This window comes from Pelodiscus sinensis, chromosome 2, assembly GCF_049634645.1.
Source record: "Pelodiscus sinensis isolate JC-2024 chromosome 2, ASM4963464v1, whole genome shotgun sequence".
NCBI lineage: Eukaryota > Metazoa > Chordata > Testudines > Trionychidae > Pelodiscus > Pelodiscus sinensis.
Window position 1 is genome coordinate 19612937 of NC_134712.1, and position 16567 is coordinate 19629503.

The following is a 16567-nucleotide window of genomic DNA, read 5'->3' on the forward strand; positions in this document are numbered from 1 at the left end:
GACAGGACCTAACAAGGCTAAAATTCAAAAGTGAAATTGACCTGTCCAAGGCATAGCTGAGTTGTAAGGACTTGGGTTGAGTTGTCACATCTACTCAACAAATTTGAACCATGCTGTAACCAAGTCAGACACAATCCAGTGAGATAAGAACCTAGATAATAACTCAATAATAGTTGTAATGTCCTGGGCCACTTAGAACAGCATGAAAAAAATTCCCAACATTGTTTCACTGGGAAACTTGCCTATAATCTGATAATTTGATACTTTCAATATGAACGTTCACTGTCAACAAAGCATTATTATCCCAACAAACAACTACAGTGCAGGAAGTGATTATCTAATCTAGCAATAGCCGTAAAAATGTTATAAATTAAGCAATGACTCACTCCATGTTGTTTTAAGTGAATATCTATAAAGCCATGATTTGCGTCAAAGACTGTAGTGACCCATCTTCAGACTTTAGTCACTACAATTTAGTGAGAATTGCAAAGACTTCTTTAGTACTGTCTACTTGGCAAGTGTGTTGTTTCCATGGGGTTAGAAAGACTTATCTGTTAAGTCGGATGGTCACCCTATGCATGGGAGGCCTCCTAAAAGGTCTTATTGCATCCCATGCTCTTGAAGTAACATAAGAACATAAGAACGGCCGTACTGGGTCAGATCAAAGGTCCCTCTAGCCCAGTAGCCTGTCTGCCAACAGTGGCCAGCACCAGGTGCCCCAGAGAGGATGGACCGAAGACAATGATCAAGCGATTTGTCTCCTGCCATCTCTCTCCAGCCTCTGACAAACAGAGGCCAAGGACAACATTTTATCCCCTGGCTAATAGCCTTTTATAGACCTAACCTCCATGAAATTATCTAGCTTCTCTTTAAACTCTATTATAGTCCTAGAGGAGGCTGTGAAGGCTAGGAATTTTTGAATCCCTAAAGCAGGAATTTTTGAATCCCAATCCCAGCAGTGCAGCTGATTCAGTTGTTGGCTTGGGCAGTTCACTTAAGGAGTGTCTAGACTACAGGGTTTTTTCAAAAAAAGTGGCCTTTTTTCTACAGAAAAGGTCCCCTGCCTCTAGACTGCTGCCGCATTCTTTTGAAAGTAAAGCGGCTTGCTTTTTCGAAAGTACTGGTTGTAGTCTAGATGCTCTTTTTCGAGAGAGACTTTTTTGAAAGTATCTTTTTAAAAAGCCTCTTTCGAAAGAGGCTTGCAGTCTAGACGAAGCCTTAACCTCTGACTCACATTTCCCATCCATAAAATTGTGATGATGATTTGTCACTCAAAGGGTGCTCCCAGGATTAATTACAGGCCCATATACAGTGGAGGTGTGAAGGGTGTGAAAGCACCTGCTTGGTCCCCCAAGTAAGCATGCTCCAGCCGGACAGGGGAAGGCTGAGGCTGATTTCCCCACTTACTTGGGAGATCATGGGGGATGCATTCACTCACACCCTTGTGGTCCACATTTACAAAGAAAGTGCGTGCATGCACACACACACACACACACACACTCCGGTGTACAGGCCTGAATTAGTTAATACTTTACTGTGATTTAAAGCTTGGTTAAAGCTTTAGTACAGCAGCCAGCAGTTCTCAAATTGTGGGTGGGGAGAGTGGATTGTGAGCCCATTTTAATGGGGTCGCCAAGACTGGTGTTAGGCTTTCTGGGACCTGAAACTGAAACTGAAGCCTGAGCACCTCCCCCTACCACACCTGGGGCTGAAGTTGGGGCAGCCCCTTGACTCAGGCTACTTTCAGAAAGTCTTTTGGGTCCCAGATTGCATTAGATATGCTATGAGATAAAGATATTGTGCTGGTAAGATTGTTAGTGTGTCTTCCGCCTTTCAATATGTTTTTGTAAAATAGTCTCCAATAATTTCCGCCAGCATTACCTCATGCTGGGTGCCTCTTTTTAAAATGATCAAATAGACTATTAATACTTTATTTCCATAGTTAAATATTAAACTGTCCCAGAGCTACACACTTGTGTAAATAAAGTGGAGATAGACCAGATGTCTGCAGTGCACCTTTGAACTCCGCAAATTAAAACACAAGCCGTCTCTTTCAAACAGAGTTGGTATTTATATTTCTAAGGACTTTTAGATGCTTATTGGTCAATTCTCTATGGACTGAATTCTGCACTCTGTACTCAGTCCTGACTCAGATAAAATTCCCATTAGCATCAGAAGGGCCCAGATATTCCAGTACTGGATAAATAAATTGTACTGAGTACTGTCTTCATGATTTGGCCCAGCTCCGTGATATCAAGCTTAACATACAAACTTAATTATAATACTTTATTCAGTCTATAATTTAACATTTGTCAGTATTATTAGTGTCTACCTTGCGCTAGATAAGGCATTAATAATTATATCTTGCATTCATGTTATTCCTTTAATTCGGACAGATCCTAATTTATAAACAATAAACATTGCATGGAAGGGAGCAGTTTCTAGTACGCTGATGATAAAGGAGAATGGAATAAACAATGTTGACATTAAACCAGTTGTGGGCAACATGTGGCATGCGGGCTGCACTGGTGGGCTGCCAGACCAGATGTGTACCTTGCATCTGCAGGTATAGCTGTCTGCAGCTCACATTGGACACAGTTTGCCATTCTGGGCCAATGGGAGCTATGGGAAGTGGAGGTCAGTAAGTTCCTCCCTGCAGCTCCCATGGGCCGGGAACAGCAAACTGTGGCCAATAGGAGCTGTGGGTGGCCATATCTGAGGACACAGGGTAAACAGCCTTTCTGGTGGCCCACCAGTGGCTTGACCTGCGGGGGTCACAGGATCCCCCGTCACTCGTCTCTTCTGCAGACTAAATAAGCCCAAATCCCTCAGCCTCTCCTCTTAAGTCATGTGCTCCAGCCCCCTAATCATTTTGGTTGCCCTCCACTGGACCCTCTCCAATGCATCGATCTGCTTTCTGTAGTGGGTGGCCCAGAACTGAATGCAATATTCCAGATGTGGCCTCACCAGTGCCAAATAAAGTGAAATAATCACTTCTCTAGATCTGCTGGGAATGCTCCTCCTAATGCAACCTAATATGACATTAGCCTTCTTGGCTACAAGAACACACTGTTGACTCATATTCAGCTTCTCATACACTATAATCCCCAGGTCCTTTTCTGCAGAACTGCTGCTTAGCTAGTCGGTCCCCAGCCTGTAACAATGCTTGGGATTCTTCCGTCCCAAGTGCAGGACTCTGCATTTGTCCTTGTTGAACCTCATCAGATTTCTTTTGGCCCAATCCTCTAATTTGTCTAGGTCACTCTGGACCTATACCTCCATCATATCTACACTAACTTAGTGTCATCCACAAACTTGCTGAGGGTGCAATCCATCCCCTTATTCAGGTCATTAATAAAGATGTTGAACAAAACCAGCCCTAGAACAATCCTTGGGGCACTCCGCTAGAAACCGACCGCCAACCAGACATAGATCTGTTACTCACTACCCGTTGAACCCAAGAATCAAGCCAGCTTTCTAGCCACCTTACAATCCATTTATCCAATCCATATTTCCTTAGGTAATTTCTTTCTGTCAAGAATTATGTGGGAGACCATATCAAAAGCTTTTCTAAAGTCAAGGTAGATCACATCCACTGGCTTCCCTGTATCCACAGAGCCAATTACCTCATCATAGAAGGCAATCAGCTTGGTCAGGCATGACTTGACGTTGTTGAATCCATGTTGACTATTCCTGATCAATTCCCTCTATTCTAAGTACTTCAAAATGGATTTCTTGAGGATTCCCTCCATGATTTTTCTGGGGACTGAGGTGAGGTTGACTGGTCAGTAGGTCCTTGGATTGTCCTTCTTCCCTTTTTAAAAGATGGGCACTATATTTGTCTTTTCCCAATCATCTGGGACTTCCCCCGATCTCCACAAGTTTACAGAGATAATGGCCAAAAGCACTGCAATGACATCTGCCAACTCCCAATCCAGCCCCACTGTGTATGGCCAACTTTTCTAAGTAGTTCTTAAGCTGTTCTTTCTCCACTGAGGGCTGCCCCCTCCTTCCCAGACTGTGTTAGCTTGTGCAGTAGTCTGGGAGCTGATCTTGTCTGTGAAGACAGAGGCCAAAAAACAGAAAAAAAAATCACAAGATCTGTAGGGTAAGGGATATTTTTGCAAGGTGTTGTATAAATGCAGGGCATTACCTAAGTGATCAACAACAATTATTAATAAAACTAGAAGACTTACCTGGCATTTCTCAGATCCTTCAGGACAGGGAGCTAGTGGTGTGGGAGTGCAGGAATCAGGGCAGGAGGTTGGGTTTGAGGGGGGCTCTGAGCAGGGGGTGAGTGTGCAGGAGTGAAGGCAGAGGCTGGGAAGGTTGGGGGGCTCAGGGCAGGGGGTGAGGATGCAGAAGTCAGGGCAGGGTTTGGGGTGTTGGGGGCATCAGGGAAGGGGGTTGGGGTGCCAGAGTCAGGGCAGGAGATGTGGGTCCGAGGGCAGGGGTTTGGGTTTTGGGGGACTCAGGGGAGGGTGTGGGGAATGGAAGAGTCAGGGTAGGATTTGGGGGTGTTCAGGGCAGGGGGTTAGAGGGACAGGAATCAGGAAGGGGTGAGGGCTCGCAGCAGGGGGTGAGGTGCAGAAGTGAGTACAGGGGTTGGGGCTCATGGAAGGGAGTGGGGTGTAGAAGTGAGGACAGGGGGCTGGGAGGCATGAGGGATGATGCAGGGGGGTGCAAGGTAGGGTTACAGTATGGCGTGGGTCTTAGGACAGGGCTGGGTGCAGGGATCAGGGCAGGGAGTAGTGGGCTCAGGGCAAGGGGCTGGGAGGTCTGTAGGACTTACCAGGGCTACCAGTGGTGGCAAAGGTTACACTGCTCAGGGGGGAGGCATGGTTCCTGGCCCCAGTTTCTCTTCCAGAGTGGGAGAGCAGGCCATGGTTCCTGGCCATGGCATCTTCTTGGGGGAGGGGTGGCAGTTCCCTATCCTGGCATCTCCTGGGGGGCTGGAGCTGCACTGGCCAGCCCTACTGTCTCCTCAGGTGAAGGGGGCTGGGCCATAGGTCCCAGCCCTGGCATCTCCTCCGGGGGGGGGGGGGAAGTTGGGTCATCAGTTCCTAGCCCTGGAGTTTCCAGGGGGGAGCTGGGGCCCCATTGGCTGGCCCCAGCATCTCTTCTTGGTGGGGGAGGGGGGGAGCCAGGCTGCAGTTCCCAGTCCCAGCATCTTCTCAGGAGGGGGGCAGGACTGTGCTGCCCAACCCCAGGGGTGGTGCTAGGAGGGCCATGGCGGTGGGGCTGGTGGTCCGCTTCCCCCCACATCTGACACTGCAGCCAAGAATTAAGACAAGGGGTTAATTGGGGCAGGGGGACCACTTACCCAGTCCGGTGGCCAGTAATGTGGAAAACCCCATCCCTAGCTGGCCACTCTCTTCCAAGTGCGGCCGCCACCCAGTGGGTTGGCACTCTGTAGTAAAGCTGTTCTTCCTAACAGCCCTCTCCCTCTCCATGTTATGGGAAACAGTCAGATTCCAGGCACATCCCGTTTCCTTGGATCAATCAAACCCTGGCCTTGCTTTAAGTTAGTATAAGAGGAAGCTGTATACCAAATTTGGTGGTCCTAGCTTTTACCATTTAGGAGGAGTTCTTGAACAATCAGACTCACAGAAGGCTAGACTGACTCACAGACAGACAGATGCACAAACGCTTTAAAATATATATATCGGTATCATTCATCAATACCTGTTATATTTATTTGAGATTATAGAAAGATAATAAACAAATTATTTAAAATATTTATTTGGCAGATGGTAACTAGATTTAGAATCACAGAATCATAGGGCTGGAAAAGACCCCAGGATGTCATCGAGTCCAGACTCCTGCCAAGAGCAGGATTTGAGTTATTTCATCTGCTCCTATATGATTTGTTCCCAGTGAAGAAGCCACATCAGTGTAGAGGTACCCTAGGGGTGCATCTAGACTGGCAAGATTTTGCGCAAAAGCAGCTGCTTTTGTGCAAAATCTTGCCGTCTGTCTACACTGGCCGCGAGTATTTGCACAAGAACACTGACTTTGTACTGTACAAAATCAGTGGTTCTTGCGCAAATACTTTGACACTCCCGCTCAGGGATAAGCCCTCTTGTGCAAGTATTTTTGCACAAGATGGCCAGTGTAGACAGGCAAGTTAATTTCTTGCGCAAAAAAGCCCGATGGCTAAAATGGCCATCGGAGCTTTCTTGCGCAAGAGAGCATCTACACCGGCACAGATGCTTTTGCACAAAAGATGTCTTTTGCGCAAAAGCATCCGTGCCAGCGTAGACGTTCTCTTGCGCAAATACTTTTAACGGAAAAACTTTTCCGTTAAAAGTATTTGCGCAAAATCATGCCAGTCTAGACGCAGCCTAGGAAAGCACTGTAGATAAGGTATACTAGCAAAGGAAAATGACAATGTTATAGACTCACTTTGAACAGGTGTGACTACACAAGACAGGTTGAAATGAGGGACTGGACCCCAAAGTTGCTAACAAGAGGCAATCAAATAACATAAAAGGTAATAAACAAAGAGGCCACGTTTAGGATACTATTCATCTTGCTTCTTCTTCCCAAGAAATGATGTATCTGACTTGGCAGCATGCCATATCTGAGATAACGGCAGCTACATGCCTCTTCTCAAAAGACTGTAGCTCACAAAAGCTTATGCCCTAACACATTTGTTAGTCTTTAAAGTGCCACTGGAATCCTTGTTGTTTTTGCTGAAACAGACTAACTCGACTACCCCCCTGAAGCCTATAGACATACATAAAAGCCTAAGCTTTTTAAATTATTTATCTAAAAAAGAGAAATTGCTAAACCATCTGTCCATGCTATTTAGAAGGCTCTTGTCACTGTACTACTGGGCTGTGTCTAGACTGGCCAGTTTTTCCGGAAAATCAGCCACGTTTCCGGAAAAACTTGCCAGCTGTCTACACTGGCCACTTGAATTTCCGCAAAAGCACTGACTTCCTACTGTAAGGAATCAGTGCTTCTTGCAGAAATACTATTCTGCTCCCGTTCACGCAAAAGTCCCTTTTGCACAAAGCTTTTGCGCAAAAGGGCCAGTGTAGACAGCTCAGATTTATTTTCCACAAAAAAGCCCCGATCGCGAAAATGGTGATCGGGGCTTTTTTGCGCAAAAGTGCATCTAGATTGCGGAAAAGCATCCGTGCCAATCTAGATATTCTGTTCCGAAAATGCTTTTAACAGAAAACTTTTCTGTTAAAAGCATTTCTGGAAAATCATGCCAATCTAATTATAATGGAGATTGCCTATCTCCTAGAACTGGAAGGGACCTTGAAAGGTCATTGAGTCCAGTCCCCTGCCTTCTTAGCAGGACCAAGTACCATCCCCGATGAATTTTTGCCCCAAATGGCCTCTGCAAGGATTGAACTCACAAACCTGGATTTATCAGGCCAATGCGCAAACCACTGAGCTATCCCACCTGCCATCTAGACATAGCCCTGGAGAGTGTGAGCACATGAAGAGAATAAAATGCCTCTGAAATTTTCAAAAATATCTGGGGAAAGCTGGGCTCAATTTTCCACTGTCCCTGAGCAGGGCTCATAGAAATGAGGAAGTGGTTAGCGAGCCAGTCTTGCCTCCCTGGCTCTTCGTGGCTTGGCCTCAGCTAAATTACAGGAAAAGGGGGGCACCTTTCACTTGAAGTGCTGGGAGAAAACATTCCATCGGACAATAACTGGGCATAGCAGAGTCCACCTTGCATCAACATGCAGTGCAGCTCTGGCAGAGGAGGGCACAGAGTTCTACAATATCTGGCCCAGTGTATCCAGCATCTGTGTCAATTGTGCAGCTCACTCCCATAAGTAGTCCCAGTGAAGAGTAACTGCTTTGAAGGACAGGGTTATAATTCAAAATGATCTGGACAAACTGGAGAAATGGTCTGAGGTAAACAGGATGAAGTTCAAAAATGCAAAGTTTTCCACTTAGGAAGGAAAATCAGTTTCGCACATACAGAATGGGAAGCGACTGTCTAGGAAGGAGTCCTGCAGAAAGGGATCTAGGGGTCATGGTGGACCACAAGCTAAATATAAGTCAACAGTGTGACACTGTTGCAAAAAAAGCAAACGTGAGTCTGGGATGCACTAACAGGAGTGTTGGGAGCAAGACACGAGTGTCATCCAGTCAGAATCGTTCTCTGTCAGGATTCGGGGTTCGTCTTGATGGCTTCCTGACAGGTCCTCTACTCCGTCAATTATGATAAACTTTTGGCTGCGTGTGTGCATGCTCCCCTGTCTAACGCATTTACCCTGTGCACTTGAGTCAACGCGACAGACTCCCAGGCTATGTCTATACTGCAGGCTTCTTGCGGAAGAACTGTTTTGCACAAGAGTTCTTGTGCAAAAGGTCTTCCACAAGAGTGCGTCCACACTGCCATGTGCTTTTGTGCAAGAGATGTGCTTTTCCGCAAGAGCATCCATGGCAGTGTGGACGCTCTCTTGCGCAAGAAATCTCTGATGACCATTTTAGCCATAGGGGTTTCTTGCGCAAGAAAATCATGTTGCCTGTCTATACTGCCTTCTTGTGGAAGAGCTCTTGTGCAAGATGGCTTATTCCTCGTGGGGAGAGGAATAACTCTTCCGGAAGAAGCCCTGTTTTCCGACGCTGTACTGTACATGTACTTGTGTAAAAACGTGTGTGCAGTGTAGACACCCGGCATATTTTTGCGCAAGAAGAGCTGTTCTTGTGGAAAAAACCTGCAGTGTAGATGTAGCCCCAGAGACCACAAATCAGATAAGGATTGAAAGCATCCAAGCAGATTTATTGTCAAACGACATACAGTCATAGTTGCCAGCAGATAGATTGCACCACAGTACTGCTACACCAGATGTAAGCCATGACAATGTGCTAACACCCATTAATGCCATAGCATCCCCCCATGGTCAGCTAGTGATCATCCTTTGTGGTGCCCTTTTATAGACACCTACAAATAAATTATATCACTTTTGATGTACCAAATTGCCACCCTCTCTTACCTAGTTACCATCTCACAGTTACCTAGTTACCACCCTCTGTTACCTAGTTATCACCTCTTTTCCTAACAGAAGTGGGGCTTACTTACTATACTTCATGCTGTCAACTTCAACCAGATCCTGAACCTAGGTCAGTATGTACATTAGTTCGTGGGGAGTTCATTGGTACCAAGACATTTCTACCCCCTGAAGCTTCTTATTGAGATGTTCTGTTATTCCCCTCTAGCTTACAACCTGTACTTGATCTGATGCCTCCCTATGTTCTTTCATGCTTGACCTAACTGACACAATCATACAATTCTCAAAAGGGCCTCTTTCCTGGCTGCCTTGTTACTGACCCAAAGTCTTGGTCGCTAGATTCCAAGCCTGTTGCTGTTTTTATGTTATAGGCTATTATTCAGGCCTGCTGACTCCATGTTACTGACCCTCAGCTTATTACAATGATAAGTCATTCTCCTGCTCTACTTTGCGCTGATTAGGCCTTATTTGGAGTATTGTGTCCAATTCTGGGCACCACATTTCAACAAAGATGTGGAGAAATTGAAGAAAGTCCATAAAAGAACAACAAAAATGATTAAAGGTCTATAAAACATGAGCTATGAGGCAAGGCTGAAGGAACAGGGCTTGTTTAGTCTGGAAAAGAGACGACTGAGAGGGGACATGATAGCTGTTTTCAGGTATTTAAAAGGGTGTCATAGGGAAGTTGGGGGGTTGGAAATTGTTCTCCTTGGCCTCTTATGATAGGACAAGAAGCAATGGGCTTAAACTGCAGCAAGGGAGGTTTAGGTTGGACGTTAGGAAAAACTTCCTAACTGTCAAGGTGGTTAAACACTGGAATAAATTGCCTAGGGGGGTTGTGGAATCTCCATCACTGGAGATATTTAAGAGCAGGTTAGACAGACATTTATTAGACAGACATGATATAGACCATGCTTGGTCCTGCCATGAGGGCAAGGGATTGTACTTGATGATCTCTTGAGGTCCCTTCCAGTTCTAGTATTCTATTATTCTATGATTCAATGAAAATGAAACTTGTACTATCTTGCCTGAAATGTTTGTTAGTAAAGAAAAACCTTCCAGTGCTTAGAATCCAATAAACCCCTAACCACTGTCAGGTCTTCCATAATCATTTGCCCAAGCTCCAGTCCCAAAACAGTTACTTCAAGTGGTTTCAAATTGACTTCCATGTAACTGGGGATAGAATATGATCAACTGAGTCAAGAAAGGATGCAATTTTTTCACAGTTCATTGAACTCAATAGGCTGATTCTCCACTACCTTGCAGTTTTTTGTAGTCATTTTCACTTGAGAAAGAGAGAAGGAAGTGGTTGTAAAGTGCTACCATTCTGATTTGTCATGGTTTTGCTTCCATTTTTCATTTATATTGTAAAAGTCTACACAAGGTAAAGGCAGTTGAAACTCTATCCTGATTGCAGTAAAAGAGATGACATAGCTAGCTAGATTTTATTTTCTTTATAAATAAGCTGTGTCATTTCATCTTTTAACTGACTTTAGGTATGTGATTTGTTAATATGTCTTGACAGCTAATAAATTATTTCCAGGTCTTGAGGAGTTTAGAACTCATATCTACAAACTATAACACATCCTGTGCAGAATAGTACTAGTAATTAGTCAATTCAAAGCTCAAATGACTAAAACAATATTATAAAGAGAATGAGTCTCATGCATTTATTAACTCGGATTACAGGCTTCATAAAAGCATAAATGAATAAAGATATTTCCTGTGAGGGAAAAATTTCATGGAGAGCTGACACAATATGAGTTTTCTAATGGTGGTCAGGATATTTTTTCCCTCTGTACCAGTTCTATTGACACAGAATTCTATTGTTCTCGGTTCTCTGTGACCTCCTTCTGACAACAACAATTACTACACAACATGCAGAGGATGACCAAAGTCTGAACCTGAGTCCTGCCTTCAATTAACACAAGATAGCTTATGGTATACAGAATAGAATACAATGATGAATAAACACTGTATGGCAAACAACAGAAAGCATCATTCATAAGACCAGCTGAGGGTCTATTGAATTCTGAGTAAGTCATGGTGAACACTGAATCTGTTACTTGCTGATGACAACTGGAACAAGTTATATGACTCTTCTTACATCAATGCTGTACATGTATTGTGGCTTTGATGAATAGATCCATTGCACACACAGCTTTTGCGTCATGGAAAAAAATATTCAGAGTAGACTTTCATTGTTTTGTAAGATGCAATTATTCCATTAACCTATGCTCATTACTCAGTCTAATTAGGCTGCTGCCGAACAACCTGATTTTATAAAAAAAACAAAGGTGAATTCTATTCTCAGAATTATTCCGATCATCAGCTAGAGGAAAATAACTTAGATGCTGTGCATCAGTTGTAAGGAATGAAGAAACCGAACATCCGTTTAATTTGTATTTTCAGCCACATATTAAAAAATGTATGCCTGTCGTGTGTAATTCTATCAAAGCAATAACAACCATATATTTTTACAATGGAAATATTTGGATCCAACAACATCAGTTCAGCTACAGTAGCTTTGTGTTTTCTTTCACATTTTGATAGAATTTTATATTGGAATAATTAAAAAAAATTAAAACTTACAACCGAAAATATTAATGTATAGGTGGGTCTGTTTTTACAATTATTCAAAGGTTTAGTCAAGTAACTCCCTTGTTGCTGGACTTGATTTGCTATCTGTTCATATTGTATAACAACATGTAACTTTAAAATCACAATCTAGGATAATGGTCTGGTAGTGAAAGTGTTAATATCTTGTCACCTGAAATCAAGGAAAGACGCCTGAGAAAAGAAACATTACATTGTTGTGTGTATGATAAAACGTAAGGGTAGCTGACAAATAATTTCAGCAAATAGAACCTTTGTTACAGTCACATTTAGCACTAATTGACATGATTTTGGGTGAGCTCAGAGGCACCAAGGACTTAATGGCCAGACCTGATCCCTTCAGTAAAGTATTGAGGTAGACTGGCTATGCAGTGCAGGGAGATTTATTCTGCTATGACACACCTGTTTTTTTGGAAAGAGCCATTCATTATCCTTGACTGACAATCTTTTCATCAGAACTAAAACTATTTAAGCCTGACAATTTTGAAAAAGAATAACAATAAAAGATGCCTCTTGCAACTACATGAATGCCAAAGCAATCAAAGGGGTCTACGGAGACAAAGTTGCAGCATTTTCATTTGAATGCAGAAGACACCTCTCCTTGCACAAGAATGTGACCTTTATTAAACGTGTTAAAAAGTAAATTTTTAAAAAGCATGAAAGTGACTTAGGACTGAAGTCCCATTTTCAAAAGTGACTTACGCACTTGAGAATTTAAATTGCACTAAGTTTCCAAGGGACTTGAGCTTGTAGGTCATTTAGTAGCTTTTGCCAAATTTATTCATTGTCATCTGGATCATGGTGCTGCCATTGGGTGATACTGATCAGCTGCTACATTTTAACTCTTATAAAGAGCAAATTAATAGCTTGAAGCTCCTCATTCAAGTATTTTTTACCCATGTGGCTATTCCCGTTGAAATCAATAATATTACTTGTATGAAAAAAGACTGGCTGTATGAATGACGGTAACAACATCAATCCTCATGTTCTATTTGAGTCAGAGACCATCTTATCCATTAGTACTAGTATTTGAAAGGCTAAATATATTTTTCATTGTCAATGGGACAAATCCTGAAGTGTTCACTCAGGGCTAGTTCATGCATCCCTCTCTCCTGCTGGTGATGACTTATTTCCATTGGCTTCAATGGAACTATTTGAGTAAATGCTTAGCAATGTGAGTAAGGTTTGCATAATCTAGTCACAGATCAACACACCTAAGTCAGTCGGTAAGAGCTTTTCCTAATTAAGAAGTGCGTAAAAACTAAGAAAGGACATGAGAGCTTGGACCTTTGTGAATAAAGATCAGATGGCAACCTCTCCTAAATTCCATGTAGCGTAATTTGTAGGGTTCATTGTATTTATTTTCCACTGATTGTTGCCTCTGTTTTTCTAGCCAACCGTTCGGCGCCATCATGATTTTAATGCAGAACGGGATGCCAAGAAACTACAAAAAGCTTGCAAAGGGATGGGTAAGAATGTCACTGTTTTTAACATATTGGGCTATGTCTACACTACAGGGTTTTTGCAGAAAAATATCCATTTTTGCACAAAAACCCATAGATCATCCACATCTCAAGCGTGTTTTAGCACAAGTAAATTTACAGTAACTCAAAAGAACAGAGGGGTTTTTGTGGTGTTGGTATTCCTCTTTCTATGAGGAATAACTCCTTTTTGCACAAGAGTTCTTGTGCCAAAAGGTTGTGTGGACGAGCAACAGGGGCGTTTTGCGCAAAAAGAGCCAATCAACAAAAGCACAGATTCTCTGGTGGCTGTTCTGTGAATAGCAATCAGAGCTTTCTTTTGAGAAAGTGTCCATGCAGTCTGGACGCTCTCTTGCACAAAAGCGTATCACTTTTGCAGTGCGTTTTTGTAGTGTGGACGCGTTCTTGTGCAAGACGTTTTTGTGGAAGATCTCTTCTGCAAAAAGCTTCTTGCACAAGAAGCCTGCAGTGTAGACATAACCTCGTTTAGCTGCATTGGCACCAATAGGGCACTTCTGCGTTACAGAAGTTATATGTCCAAGTGCACACTTGTGGCAAAACAACTGCTTGATCAGTTTTGAGTTAATCTTTCCTGATGGGGGCATGATTAAATGTTCAGGAGTGGGGGGACTGATGACACCAGGTCCTTTCCCTTCATGGGCTGGCAACCAGCCGCTGCATCCTGTAGGCCAGTGGTTCTCAAACTTTTTGGCCTATGGCCCATCTGGCTCAATGCAAACCTTTCCACAGATCTCCAGTTGCTAATGGAAACTCACCATTAATTAAGCAATTATGCCTGAGCCATTTTGCTAGTGCTGCGGTTCTTGAACTGCAGAAGTGGTCCACAGCCACCTACCATCTGGTCAGCAGCTGGAGCTCAGCTCCCCCTTCCTTCTTCCCTCTCCCCACAGCAGCAGGGAGCCTGTGCTGGCACTCCAACCTCGCAGACCTCCCCGTGTAAAGCTGGAGCACCAGCGCTGGCTTCCCGCTGTGGGAGAGCGGGAAAGAAAGCCCGAACTCTGTCCACCAGATCCAGCTTGCAGGAAGGAAGCAGAGCTAGAAATGGTTTCATGAGCTGCCACCTCCTCTCCCCTCTCCCAGCTGAGGGAATAGCAGAACAGCATATGTGCTGCCTGGAGACTTTCCCTACTGCTCCTATTGGCTGGAAACTGGCCAATGGGAGCAGCAAGAAGCCATGCCTGGGACACGTGCCTGGGAGTGGTGCGGGGTGTGAAAATAACGTAATGTCCCCCCTCACACACAGACCCTGCATCCCTACCCCATTCATGCATCACTCCGCACCGAAACCCTGCACCCCTAACCTGCTCCTGCACCCTGGCCATGGAAGTGGGAAGGGAAGCAGTAGTGTGCAGAACCACTTCTGGCTCCACTTCTTCCCTGCAAGCCGGATCCAGCAAGGAAGGTCGGGGCTTTCTCCACCTCCCCCCGCCCCAGCAGGAAGCCTGAGCTGACACTGCAACCTCATGGGGAGGGGAGTATGAGGCTGGAGTGCCAGCCCAGGCTCCCCACTGCTGTAGGGAGAGGGAGCAGGGAGGGAGACTAAGTTCCAGCCACAGACCATTTGAAAGGCAGACATGGACCACTATTGGACAAACTGGACTGCAATTTGAGAACCACTGTTCTAGGCTCAGATACAGAGTCCTCAGTGTCCATGAACCACTGGATACCAATGGCCACAGTGACTCTGTAGGATGGTATGCAATGGCCTTTCACCTACATCCCCCACAGTGCCAACTAGGGGCTTAGTGAATCACTGGGCCCTTCAGGCAGAGAACTCCATCAGATACAGTCCCTGATGGCATCCTGAGCTACACCTCTCCCGGGACACAGCCCACAGCTACCCCTTCCCTGTACCCTGAGCAACACCCCTCCCAACACAGAGTCCCTGATGAATGCAAATGGTGAGGGTGGTAAACAGCTTACATGAAGGCGCTAAGAGGACAAGTTCATTTAGAGACATTTGGTGGTGGCTTCAAAATAATGAAAGGTATCAAGGTAAGCCATAGCAGAAGAAAGACCAGAACCCATTGATTTAAATATTCATACTTTACTGGTCAGTATTGACCTGATAAAACATGTGGAATAATGAACTTAAAATATTTGCACTGTCTAGGAGAGGGCTGGAATGGGCAGTGCAGACATACTTGTCTGAGGGGCAACTGAGGGGCTGAAAACAGTGGTGTGGGAACATTTTAAAAAGGGAAGCTACTAAGCCCCCTTCCCCAGTCCACACAGCCCCCCCCCCCCCCCCCCCCAGCTGTGGCCAGGAGCAAAGCCCCAGCATGCAGGACCATGCTTTTTTGGTAACCCCTATATTCTTCTTTCCATGAGGAATAAGGGGGCTTCCAAAAGAAGGGGGTTTTCTGACATTTGGTCCAATCTAGACAGGCCAAATGTTGGAAAAACCTCTTCCTACAGAAGAATTGGGGGGGGGGGGGAAGCAGCAGTATAAGGGTTGGGGATAGCAAGTGATGGAGAGGAGGAGAATAGAGAGGGTGGAGTGGGGCTTCAAGGAAGGGGCGGGGCTTCAAGGAAGGGGTGGGGTCTTGGGGGAAGGATGGGTGGTAGATCTTGGCTTGTTCTGTCATTTAAAAAGTGATCTTGGGTGTAAAAAGGTTGGAGACCACTGGTTTAGGTGCATTTCTGTTTCAGTTCAAAGCACTGGTTGCAAACTAAAATTTTTTTTTAAATGGTACATACTAGAAAAGTTAATATTAACACCAAGTGATGTTCTGAAACTAACTTTCTACTAATTAGCCAGGAGAGTGCTTGCTCATCTTTTCCTCTCCTAGAAGAAATGAAATCTGTGGGCAGTTTCTGAACAATTTCCTGGTGTATATTTTTTTTAGGAACAGATGAAACGGCAATTATTGAAATCCTATCAAATCGATCATCAGACCAAAGGCAACAAATAAAACAGAAGTACAAGACCACGTATGGCAAGGTATTCCAAAATAAACAGCCCTTTTGTTTCAAACAGAATGCTTGTTAGAAATGTGTCCCCATGTTTCTCCACTTTTGATAATGCCATGTTTTTGAAAGACATGGGATTAGGAAGTTAGTTTCTGAAAAAAGAACTACAAAGTGAATTAAAATATTGATTATAATAATTGCCTTGGGCCTTACAGCTAGCTTTGTAAATAGAAATTAGTATTGACTGAAATTTGGAATTTCTGGTGCATAGGAAAGTCTGAGCTGTCAAAATATGTTTTTATCCCAATCTGGGATGAAAGGTCAAAATCTGAAAAAATTTCACAAAATGATATATTCCAAAAATATTTTGTTATGATAAGGTTTTGTTTTGATACTCTGTTTCAATGTTTACCACTTCAATTGTATATTATATTATAAATTATAATTTAATAACATTAAAGACAAAATGGTGAACAGAAAACATTTCAGTTTTATCAAAACAATATGTTTCAGTCTCATCTAAACATTGCGATAATTTCCCCAAGAAAG

The 16567-nt window shown here is 43.9% G+C and overlaps 1 protein-coding gene across 2 annotated transcripts in view; it reads left to right on the forward strand.

Annotated features, from left to right (window-relative positions):
• The window catches only part of ANXA13 (annexin A13), a 42011-nt gene that overhangs the window by 11761 nt on the left and 13683 nt on the right, over positions 1–16567 (forward strand). For both annotated transcript variants that reach the window (XM_006137480.4, XM_025178691.2), the window contains 2 exons: positions 12997–13072; positions 15955–16049. In XM_006137480.4, coding sequence (XP_006137542.2) covers positions 12997–13072; positions 15955–16049 — 171 coding nt within the window. The remainder of the gene's footprint in view (positions 1–12996; positions 13073–15954; positions 16050–16567) is intronic.